Source organism: Palaemon carinicauda, chromosome 11 (assembly GCF_036898095.1).
Source record: "Palaemon carinicauda isolate YSFRI2023 chromosome 11, ASM3689809v2, whole genome shotgun sequence".
NCBI lineage: Eukaryota > Metazoa > Arthropoda > Malacostraca > Decapoda > Palaemonidae > Palaemon > Palaemon carinicauda.
Window position 1 is genome coordinate 102,478,327 of NC_090735.1, and position 12,207 is coordinate 102,490,533.

General features: G+C 36.2%; 2 protein-coding genes across 2 annotated transcripts in view; both read right to left on the bottom strand.

The window, feature by feature from the left end:
• LOC137649414 (octapeptide-repeat protein T2-like) overlaps positions 1–9,629 on the bottom strand; it is a 21,113-nt gene extending 11,484 nt beyond the window's left edge. Inside the window, exons 1-2 of the mRNA XM_068382402.1 lie at positions 9,422–9,629; positions 7,644–8,063 (exon numbers count right to left, since the gene is read on the bottom strand). Of these exons, the coding sequence (XP_068238503.1) occupies positions 7,644–8,063; positions 9,422–9,629 (628 nt within the window). The remainder of the gene's footprint in view (positions 1–7,643; positions 8,064–9,421) is intronic.
• Positions 9,630–9,653: 24 nt separating this feature from the next.
• LOC137649415 (glutamic acid-rich protein-like) lies at positions 9,654–11,533 on the bottom strand. Its single transcript, XM_068382403.1, has 4 exons — positions 11,189–11,533; positions 10,591–10,986; positions 9,931–10,116; positions 9,654–9,836 (listed from the first exon to the last, which is right to left on the bottom strand). Exons 1-4 carry the CDS (start codon positions 11,531–11,533, stop codon positions 9,654–9,656), a joined length of 1,110 nt encoding a protein of 369 aa, XP_068238504.1.
• Positions 11,534–12,207: the final 674 nt, after the last annotated feature.

The window sequence follows — 12,207 nt, forward strand, 5'->3', positions numbered from 1 at the left end:
AGAGAACTATTCATATACTATAAGTCAGCACATGAACACTGAAATAGACCGAAATATACTTTTATCAAATATGTAATTAACTGATAATTCCCTCGCTTATATGTACATATATTTATGTTTAGGCTTATTACTATCTATTGCATATCAACGGAGCCTCGCCAGGTCCACCATCTCTACATTAGAAAAAGGCTAGGTTCGTTACATCCAAATGCGAATATACTAATATTCCAACCTTCTGGGACTGCTAATGGATGTGAGTGCTTGACCCGGCAATTATTCTTGTTCAAAGCTTTTATAACAACTAGAAATTGCCGGGAATCAAAAGTCTTGGATACTACATTCTACACCTAACGAACAGTCTAATAACATCCTTCTTTTGCCAGTGCTAACGAAACTCGAAATTATTGTTGATATTGTCATGATTTAACGTGAACATGTAAATAGAAATTCCAAGAGTTTCATCCCTATTATGTAGGTCTAACATTGTAACTAAAGCATAAGAAAAACTAAACAATTAATATGGAGTAAATTAGGCCATTGTCCTGATCAGTTAATTAGGAAGCATTTTAGATTATAAACTCTCATTCTACTGAGCTGTATGATTGAGCATTCTATCTCATAATATCTAAAAGCAGCGTTCCAGGTGGGCAGAGATGAATATTTAAGCGATGTAATTAAACTAAGCGGTCCTGCTCATGGCGTAGCTGAAAATAATCAGCTCCACCTGCTCGTGCGGGAGATTCTCTCTCTCTCTCTCTCTCTCTCTCTCTCTCTCTCTCTCTCTCTCTCTCTCTCTCGCTTAACAGTGTTTTCCCTTCTCTATTCGCTGATCTGGATGTTTTTCCTGTTATCTTCGCTTATCTGGATATTCTTCCTTTTCTAATCACTTATCTGGATGTTTCTCCCTTTATCTTTGCTTATCTGGGTGTTTTTCCTTTTCTCTTTGCTTATCTGGATGTTCTTCCTTTTCTTTTCACTTATTTGGTGGTCTTTTCTCTTCTCTTCACTTATCTGGATGTTTTTCCCTTTCCCTTCACTTATCTGGATGTTTTTCCTTTTCTCTTTTCTCTTTTCCTATTCTATTTGCTTATCAAAATATTCTTTCTTTTCTATTCACTTATCTAGATGTTTCACCTTTTCTCTTTGCTTATCCGGGTGTTTTTCCTTTTCTCTTTGCTTATCTGGGTGTTTTTCCTTTTCTCTTTGCTTATCTGGATGTTTTTCCTATACTCTTTACATATCTGGGTATTCTTCCTTTTCTATTCACTTACCTGGATTTTTTTTTCCTTTTCTCCTTGCTTATCTTGGTGCTCTTCCTTTTTTCTTTGCTTACCTGGATGTTTTTCCCCTTCTCTTTACATGTGTGGGTGTTCTTCCTTTTCTATTCACTTACCTGGAAGTTTTTTTCTTTTTCTCTTTGCTTGTCTGGGTGGTTTTCCTTTTCTTTTTGCTTATCTGGATGTTTTTCCTATTCTCTTTACATATCTGGGTGTTCTTCCTTTTCTATTCACTTAGCTGGATGTTTTTTCCTTTTCCCTTTGCTTATCTGCAAGTTATTCCTTTTCTCTTCGCTTATCTGGATATTCTTCCTTTTCTCTTCGCTTATCTGGATGTTTTTCCTTTTCTCTTTGCTTACCTGTATGTTTTTTCCTTTTCTCTTTGCTAATCTGGGTGTTTTTCCTTTTCTCTTTTCTTATCTGAGAGTTATTCCTTTTCTCTTTGTTTATCTGGATATTCCTCCTTTTCTCTTTGCTTATCTGGATGTTTTTCCTTCTCTCTTTGCTTATCTTGGTGTTTTTACTTTTCTCATTGCTTATCTGAGAGTTATTCCTTTTCTCTTCGCTTATCTGGATATTCTTCCTTTTCTCTTTGCTTATCTGAGAGTTATTCCTTTTCTCTTTGCTTATCTGATAGTTATTTCTTTTCTCTTTGCTTATCTTGGTGTTTTTCCTTTTCTCTTTGCTTATCTGGGAGTTACTTCTTTTCTCTTTGCTTATATGGATATTCTTCCTTTCCCCTTCGCTTATCTAGATATTTTTCCTTTTCTCTTTGCTTATCTGGATGTTTTTCCTTCTCTCTTTGCTTATCTTGGTGTTTTTACTTTTCTCATTGCTTATCTGAGAGTTATTCCTTTTCTCTTCGCTTATCTGGATATTCTTCCTTTTCTCTTTGCTTATCTGAGAGTTATTCCTTTTCTCTTTGCTTATCTGATAGTTATTTCTTTTCTCTTTGCTTATCTTGGTGTTTTTCCTTTTCTCTTTGCTTATCTGGGAGTTACTTCTTTTCTCTTTGCTTATATGGATATTCTTCCTTTCCCCTTCGCTTATCTAGATATTTTTCCTTTTCTCTTTGCTTATCTGGATGTTTTTCCTTCTCTCTTTGCTTATCTTGGTGTTTTTACTTTTCTCATTGCTTATCTGAGAGTTATTCCTTTTCTCTTTGCTTATCTGGATATTCTTCCTTTTCTCTTCGCTTATCTGGATATTCTTCCTTTTCTCTTTGCTTATCTGAGAGTTATTCCTTTTCTCTTTGCTTATCTGGATATTCTTCCTTTTCTCTTCGCTTATCTGGATATTCTTCCTTTTCTCTTTGCTTATCTGAGAGTTATTCCTTTTCTCTTTGCTTATCTGATAGTTATTTCTTTTCTCTTTGCTTATCTTGGTGTTTTTCCTTTTCTCTTTGCTTATCTGGGAGTTACTTCTTTTCTCTTTGCTTATATGGATATTCTTCCTTTCCCCTTCGCTTATCTAGATATTTTTCCTTTTCCCTTTGCTTACTTTGGTGTTTTTCCTTTTCTCTTTGCTTATCTGAGAGTTATTCCTTTTTTCTTCGCTTATCTGGATATTCTTCCTTTTCTATTTGCTTATCTGGATGTTTTTCCTTTTCTCTGTGTTTATCAGGATGTTTTTCCTTTTCTCTTTGCTTATCTGGGTGTTTTTCCCTTTCTCTTTTCTTGTCTGACCGTTATTTCATTTTTCTTTGCTTATCTGGATATTCTTCCTTTTCTCTTCGCTTATCTGGATGTTTTTCCTTTTCTCTTTTCTTATATTGGTGTTATTCCTTTTCTATTCACTTACCTGGAGGTTTTTTCCTTTTCTCTTTGCTTATCTGAGAGTTATTTCTTTTCTCTTCGCTTATCTGGATATTTTTCCTTGGCTCTTTGCTTATCTCGGTGTTCTTCTTTTCTTTTCACTTATCTGAATGTTTCCCTTTTCTATTTGCTTACCTGGGGTTTTTTCCTTTTCTCTTTGCTTATCTGGAGGTTTCTCCTTTTCTCGTCACTTACCTGGATGTTTTTCCTTTTCTCTTCGCTTATCTGGGCATTTTACCTATTCTCTTTGTTTATCTGGGTGTTCTTCCTTTTCTAATCACTTATCTAGATGTTTTTCCTTTTTTATTTGTTTATTTGGGTGTTTTTCCTTTTCTCTTTGCTTATCTGGGAGTTATTCCTTTTCTCTTTGCTTATCTAGGTGTTCTTTTTTTTTCTTTGCTTACCTTAAAGTTTTTCCTTTACTCTTTGCTTGTCGGGATGTTTTTCCTTTTCTCTTCACTTATGTGGAGGTTTTTCCTTTTCTCTTTGCTTATATGGATGTTTTTCCTTTTCTCTTCACTTATGTGGAGGTTTTTCCTTTTCTCTTTGCTTATATGGATGTTTTTCCTTTTATCATTGGTGATCTGGATGTTTTTCAATTTATCTTTGCTTATCTGGATGTTTTTCATTTTCTCTTTGCTTATCTGAATGTTTTTCTTTTTCCCTTTGCTTATCTGGGTGTTTTTCCTTTTTTCTTTGCTTATATGAAAGTTTTTCCTTTTCTCTTTGCCTGTCCGGGAGTATTTCCTTTTCTCTTTGCTTATCTGAGTGTTTTCCCTTTTCTCTTTGCTTATCTGAGTGTTTTTCCTTTTCTCTTTGCTTATCTGGGTATTTTTCCTTTTCTCTTTGCGAAGCTGAAAGTGTTTCCTTTTCTCTTTACTTCTTTGGATTTTTTTCCTTTAATCTTCACGTATTTGGATATTTTTCCTTTTCTCTTAGCTTATCAGGGAGTTTTTCCTTTTCTTATTGCTTATCTTGATATTTTTTCCTCATATCTTTTCTTATCTGGATGTTTTTCCTTTTCTATTTGCTTACCTGTACATATTTTCCTTTTCTCTCTCTTATTTGGATATTTTTCTTTTTCTCTTCGCTTTTGTGGGTTGTTTCCTTTTCTCTATTCTTATCTTATTTTTTTTCGTTTTGCTTCACTTATATGGATGTTTTTCATTTTATTCTTGGTTATCTGGATTTTTCCTTTTCTTTTCTGTAGTCTCGATGTTTTTCCATTTCTCTTTGCTTAGCTAGAAGTTTTTCCCTTTCTCTCTGCTTACCTGGATGTTTTTCCTTTTGTCTTCGCTTATCTTGATGTTTATCCTTTTTCTTTTCGCTTACCTGGATGTTTCTCCTATTCTTTTTGCTTACCTGGATGTTTTCCTATTTTTTTTTTTTTTTTCTTTTTTTTTCTTATATTGGTGTTCTACCTTTCCTCTTCGCTTATATCAATGTTTATCCATTTCTTTTCACCTAACTTGATATTTTTCCATTTCTCTTTACTTAACTGGATTTTTTTCCTTTTCTCTTTCTTTATTTAGATGTTTTTGCTTCGACTATCTGAATATTTTTCAATTTATATTTGCTTATCATGGTATTTACCTTTTCTTTTAGCTTTGGTGGATGTTTTTCCTTTTCTCTTCGCTTACCTGGATGCATTTCCTTTTCTCTGCGCTTCCCTGGATGCTTTTCCTTTTCCCCGATATATCATACTCTTGTAAAATCTATATGAATTCCCAATCAGACTGGAATGGGATTTTGCATGATCTTTTGTGCTTGAATTGGTCACAATTATATAGTAGTGTAGATCCTGTTGTCCCTTTGAATGAGAATCTAGTCAACAGAATTGATACCCGTATCCCTTCTCGTGTGCTAAGGTACCGAGTGAAGGACAAACCGTGGTTCAATGATGATTGTAGACGTGCTTATTTGGAGAAGCAGGAGGCCTATCATCTTTGGAAGGGTAACAGATTAGATTTGACCTGGAATAACTATACTCAGCTTCGAGCTCTTGCTCAGAGAGTTTATGCCTCAACTGAATAGGAATACAATTTAACCATAAAAGAAACCCTTTCTGGTACAACTCAAGAACATAAATGGTGACCTACCCTTAAATCTGCACTCTTTGGTGTAGATGCAACAGTTCCTCCTTTACTTAAACCAGATGGCTCAGTCACTCACTGTCCAAAGGAAAAGGCAGCCCTTTTGGCTGATGTTTTTGACAGTAAAGAGTAATGAAAAACCTGACCTTCCTCATTCCTGTTTTCCTGAGGCTAAACTAACTAGTTTAGCTTTTTGATCTCGTGAAATTAAAGCTCTCTTGATGGACCTTGATGCTTATGGAGGTGTAGACCCAAATGGTATTTTTCCTTTGTTTTTTTATAAAGACAGCAGATTTCTTAGCTCCAAAGTTGTCTGCTATTTTGTGCAAGTTAGCAAGAAGAGGAGCTTTTAGCACTTGTTGGAGAATTGGAAATGTTACTCCTCTATGTAAATGTGTTTGTGGTAGCTCAAGTCCCACTGATTACCACCCAATTTTCATAACTCCCATATTATCTAAAGTTTTTGAACGTCTTCTGGAAAAATGTCTTGATAGGTTTGCTGAAGGTTATCATCTATTCCCTAGTTTGCAATTTTGTTTTCGTAAAGGCCTTGGAGCATGTGATGCCCTTCTTACAATCTCCAATGCTGTACAGAAATCCCTTGATTGTGGTCAGGAAGTTCGTATGATTGGCCTTGATTTTAGTGCTGCCTTTGACCATGTTAATCATGAAACCCTTGTTTTCAAACTCAAACAGTTGGGAGTGGGTGGGTCGTTTCTTGACATTATCATTGATTTTTCAAGTAATAGATCTCAAAGAGTTGTTGTTAATGGGCACCATAGTGAGTATAGGAATGTGATATCCGGTGTTCCACAGGGTAGTGTTCTTGGCCCATTACTTTTCATACTATATACACATGACATGTGATTTAGCCTAGAAAACAAGCTTGTTGCATATGCAGATGATGCTACTCTCTTTGCATCAATTCCATCCCCTAAATGTAGATCTATGGTTGGTGAATCCCTTAACAGAGATTTAGCTAAAATTAGTGCATGGTGCAAATTATGGGGTATGAAGTAGAATCCTAACAAAACTCAAAGTATGATTGATAATGTTTCTTTAAATTTGTATGACTTAAAATTTTGGGTGTAATTCTCAACAGCAAATTTACTTTTGAGAAACACATTAGGTCTGTGTCTTCTTCAATTGCACAAAAAGTTGGCTTATTGAGAAAGTCTTTTAAGATTTTCGGTGATCAATCTATTCTGAAGAAGTGTTTTAATTCTTTCATTCTACCTTGTTTTGAGTATTGTTCTCCTGTCTGGTGTTCAGCTGCTGATTCTCATCTTAATTTGTTGGACAGAAACTTACGGTCTATTAAATTTCTTATTCCTGATCTAGATATTATTCTTTGGCACCGTTGTTCAATTAGTTCATTATGCATGTTGCATAAGATTTTTCATAACTCTGACCATCCTTTACATTCAGATCTCCCTGGACACTACTATCCTGTTTGTAATACTGGGCAGTCAGTTAATTCTAATAGCCAGGACTTCTCCATCATGAGGCTCAATACTACACAGTTTTCTAGAAATTTTATTCCAGCTGTTACCAAGTTGTGGAATGATCTTCCTAATCGAGTAGTTAAATCAGTAGAACTTCAAAAATTCAAAGTTGGAGTAAATGTTTTTATGTTGACCATGCTGACATGAGTCTTTTTATAGTTTATATGTGACATATCTGTTTTTGACTTTGTTAATAATTTATATATGACATATCTATTTTGACGTTGTTACTGTTTTTTGAATGATTTATTGTTAGTTTGTTCCCATCATTTATTTATTTCCTTATTTCCTTTGCTCATTGGGCTATTTTTCCCTATTGGAGCCCTTGGGCTTATAGCATCTTGCTTTTCCAGCTAGGGTTGTAGCTTGGCTAGTAATAATAATAATAATAATAATAATAATAATAATTACCTGGATGATTTTCCTTTTCTCTTCGCTTACCTGGGTCCTTTTCATTTTCTTCTCGCTTACTTTGATGCTTTTCCTTTTCTCTTCACTTACCAAGATGCTTTTCCTTTTCTCTTCGCTTACCTAGATATTTGTTTTTCCTTTCTATTTGCTTGCCTGGATGCTTATCCTTTTCCCTTCATTTACCTGGATGCTTTCCATTTTCTCTTCACTTACCAGGATGCTGTTCATTTCCTCTTTGCTTACCTGGATGCTTTTCATTTTCTCTTCACTTACCTGGATGCTTTCCCTTTATCTCTTCGCTTACCTGGATCCTTTTCCTTTTCTCTTTGCTTACATGAACGATTTTCCTTTTCTCTTCACAAACCTGGAAGCTCTCCTTTCCTGTTTGCTTACCTGGATGCTTTTCCTTCTCTCTTTGCATACCTGGTTCCTTTTAATTTTCTCTTAGCTTACCTGGATGCTTTTCCTTTTTTCTTCCCTTACCGGGATACTTTTGCTTTTCTCTTCGCTTATCTGGATGTTTTTCCTTTTCTCTTCACTTACCAGGACGATTTTCCTTTCCTCTCTTCTTACTTGGATACATTTCCTTTTCTCTTCGCTTACCTGGAGGCTTTTCCTTTTTTCTTCGCTCTCCTGGGTGCTTTTCCTTTTCTCTTCGCCTACATGGATACTTTTTCATTTTCTCTTTGCTTACCTGGATTCTTTTCCTTTTCTCTTCGCTTACCTGGATGATTTCCTTTTCTCTTCGCTTACCTGGAGGATTTTCCTTTTTTCTTCGCTTGCCTGGATGCTTTTCCTTTTCTCTTCGCTTACCTGGATTCTTTTCCTTTTCTCTTTGCTTACCTGGATTCTTTTCCTTTTCTCTTCGCTTACCTGGATTATTGTCCTTTTCTCTTTGCTTACCTGGATTCTTTTCCTTTTCTCTTTGCTTACCTGGATTCTTTTCCTTTTCTCTTCGCTTACCTGGATGCTTTTAATTTTCTCTTTGCATACATGGATGCTTTTCATTTTCTCTTCGCTTACCTAGATGCTTTATCACATATAGAACAAATAGCGAAAAAAAAAATAAAGTAAATGCGCAGGAAGTAGGGCGGATGTTGCTGACCTATGACATCGTCTCCTCGATCCATGAGTAGTAAGGGAAGCAGTTTGAGCCGCTTTCCACGTTGTTTGGTATGTGCTGACTCAAGCACACGTGTACTAAATCTGTTTTCATGTCAACAGGTACACTGGGGAGAAGGGATGTAGAGTGAGAACCAGTCCGGTGCGGTTACATTACCTGCCACTGCTACTCTTAGGTGAGACAAACCCTTAGACCCCCTAGCAATATAGAGGAAATAAGAATACCTAGAATAAGTCAGTCGAAGACCAATTACGTTCGAGTACAACGAGTGATTGGGCAACCTTCACTAAGCCCACCTGCCATGGTAAGCTTACCTCAGCCTTGGCGGTCGTCCACATGCCATTAGACGTCCGATAATTTTTTTTATTTGTAATAATCATAGTCATATAACTGTCTCCCCGAGTGTCTGCTCTCCCCGTATGTATCTATTTAGTTCAAAGTTAATTCCATTGTATTGAACAATGAAATCATTTGATAGTCAGCAAGAAACTTGTATTTCTTATGTTATGTAATCCCAAGATTTAAAGTTCTATTCCACTCGCTTGAAGAAGATTTGTGCTCCTTTTTGTTGGGAAAATTAACTTAGACAATGAATCCTCTTACGATGTAACAATCGTCTAAATCACCGCCTCCATGTTTTATTGCTTTGTAATTAACCCGCACCATGGGACATATTTTCCTTTCGTCTTTGCTTAACTGGATGCTTTTCATTTTCTCTTCACTTACCTGGATGCTGTTCATTTTCTCTTGGCATACCTGATGCTTGTCTTTTCTCTTTACTTACAAGGATGTTTCATCTTCTCTTCGCTTACCTAGGTGCTGTTCATTTTCTCTTTGCTTACCTGGATAATCTTCATTTTCTCTTCGCATACTTGGATGCTTTTCCTTTTTTCTTCACTTACCTGGATGCTTTTCCTTTTCTCTTTGTTTACCTGGATGCTTTTCCTTTTCTCTTTGTTTACCTGGATGCTTTTCCTTTCGTCTTTGCTTAACTGGATGCTTTTCATTTTCTCTTCACTTACCTGGATGCTGTTCATTTTCTCTTGGCATACCTGATGCTTGTCTTTTCTCTTTACTTACAAGGATGTTTCATTTTCTCTTCGCTTACCTAGGTGCTGTTCATTTTCTCTTTGCTTACCTGGATACTCTTCATTTTCTCTTCGCATACTTGGATGCTTTTCCTTTTTTCTTCACTTACCTGGATGCTTTTCCTTTTCTCTTTGTTTACCTGGATGCTTTTCCTTTTCTCTTTGTTTACCTGGATGCTTTTCCTTTTCACTACACATACCTAGATGCTTTTCATTTTCTCTTTGCATATCGGGATGCTCTTCATTTTCTCTTCGCTTACCTTGATGTTGTTCAGTTTCTCCTGGCATACTTGGATGATGTTCATTTTCTTCTCGCATACTTGGATGCTTTTCATTTTCTCTTCACTTACCTGGATACTGTTCATTTTCTCTCTGCTTACATGGATGCTGTTCAATTTTTCTTTGCATACCTGGATGCTTTTCATTTTCTCTTGACTTATCTGGAGGCTGTTCATTTTCTTTTTGCTTACCTGTGTGCTGTTTATTTTCTCTTGGCATACCTGGATACTTTTCCTTTCCTCTTTGCTAATTGGATGTTTTTCCTTTTCTCTTTGCTTACCTGGATGCTTTTCCTTTTCTCTTTGCTTACCTTGATGCTGTTCATTTTCTCTTCACTTACCTGGATGCTGTTCATTTTCTTTTTGCTTACCTGTATGCTGTTCAATTTCTCTTTGCATACCTGGATACTTTTCCTTTCCTCTTTGCTAATTGGATGTTTTTCATTTTCTCTTTGCTTTCCTGGATGCTTTTCCTTTTCTCTTTGCTTAACTAGATGCTGTTCATTTTCTCTCCACTTACATGGATGCTGTTAATTTTCACTTTGGATACCTGGATGACTTTCCTTTTCTCTTTGCTTACCTGGATGCTTTCCCTTTTCTCTTTACATACCTGGATGCTTTTTAATTTTTTCTTCACTTACCTGGATGCTTTTCCTTTTCTCTTCGCTAACCTGAACGATGTTTATTTTCTCTTTGCTTACCTTGGTGCTTTACCTTTTCTCTTCGCTTACTCGGATGCTGTTCACTTTCTCTTTGCTTACCTGGATGTTTTTCCTTTTCTTCTCGCTTACCTGGATGCTTTTCCTTTTCTCTTCCCTTACCTAGATGCTGTTCACTTTTTCTTCGCATACCTGGATGCTTTTCATTTTCTCTTCACATACCTGGGTGCTGTTTATTTTCTCTTTGCTTGCCTGGATGCTGTTCATTTTCTCTTCGCATACCCGGATGCTTTCTATTTTTTCTTCGCTTACCTGGATGCTTTTTCTTTTCCCTTAGCTTACCTTGATGCTTTTCATTTTCACTTTGCATACCTGGATGCTTTTCATTTTATCTTGGCATATCTGGATGCTGTTCATTTTCTCTTCGCTAAAATTGATGTTCATTTTCTCTTGGCATACTTGGATGCTGTTCATTTTCTCCTCGCATACCTGGATGCATTTAATTTTCTCTTCGCTTACCTGGATGCTGTTCATTTTCTCTTTTCGCATACATAGATACTTTTCATTTTCTCTTTGCTTACCTGGATGCTGTTCATTTTCTTCACGCTTACCTGGATGCTGTTCACTTTCTCTTTGCATACCTGGATGCCTTTCATTTTCTATTCGCTTATCTGGATGCTTTTCCTTTTTTCTTCGCATTCCTGGATGCTTTTCCTTTTCTCTTTGCTTACCTAGATGCTGTTAATTTTCACTTTGCATACCTGGATGCTTTTCCTTTCCTCATTGCTTACCTGGATGCTGTTCATTTTCTCTTCACTTACCTGGAGGCTGTTCATTTTCTCTTTGCATACATGGATACTTCTCCTTTCCTCTTTGCTAATTGGATGTTTTTCCTTTTCTCTTTGCTTACCTGGATGCTTTTCCTTTTCTCTTTGCTTACCTGGATGCTGTTCATTTTCTCTTCTCTTACCTGGATGCTTTTCATTTTTTCTTCGCTTACCTGGATGCTTTTCCTTTTCTCTTCACTTACCTGGATGCTTTCCATTTCCTCTTCGCTTACTTGGATGCTTTTCCTTTTCTCTTCGTTTTTCTGGATGCTTTTCCTTTTCTTTTCGCTCATTTGGATGCTTTTCCTTTTCTCTTTGCTTACCTGGAAGCTTTCCTTTTCTTTTTGCTCACCGTGATGCTTCTCCTTTTCTCTTCGTTTACCTGGATGCATTTTCTTTTCGCTTCGCTTACCTGGATGCTTTTTCTTTCCTTTTCGCATAACTTGATGTTTCTTCATTTTTCTTCCCTTATCTAGACGTTCCTCGTTTCTATTTGCTTAACTTGATGTTTCTCCTTTTCTCTTTGCTTATATCGATTTTTTCCCATTCTCTCTTCGCTTACCTAGATGTTTCTTCTTTTCCCTTCATTTATCTTAATGGTTTCCTATTTTCTTCAGTAATCCGGAAGTTTTTCCTTCTTTCTTAGCTTATATTGCCTCATTTTTAATATTTTTATCCTGGGAAGATTTTCTAAGGTCGTAACATGAACAAAGAATCAAAATACAGTTTCTTATCTAAATTCATCTATTGATTAAATCAGATGTCTTACCCCATGTTTATATTTGTTGTTATGAATACGTTCGCATTCATAATAGGATTTTTCATAAAAATTTGTCGAATGACAATATTTATTCTCCCGCTTAAGAGCAGAAAGATTAACATACCCTCTCTCTCTCTCTCTCTCTCTCTCTCTCTCTCTCTCTCTCTCTCTCTCTCTCTCTCTCTCTCTCTCTCTCTCTCTCTCTCTCTCTCCTAAAGTGAAGGCAAATGTAAATTAATTTCACTCGACTGTTTAATTAACGTTCTATTTTTATTCAACTGAAATTACTGCAGCGATTTGGAGGGCAATTACTTTAGAGCATTTATCCCTTACAAAGGAAGACAAGTCTCACCTTTGTAGATCCAGTAGACA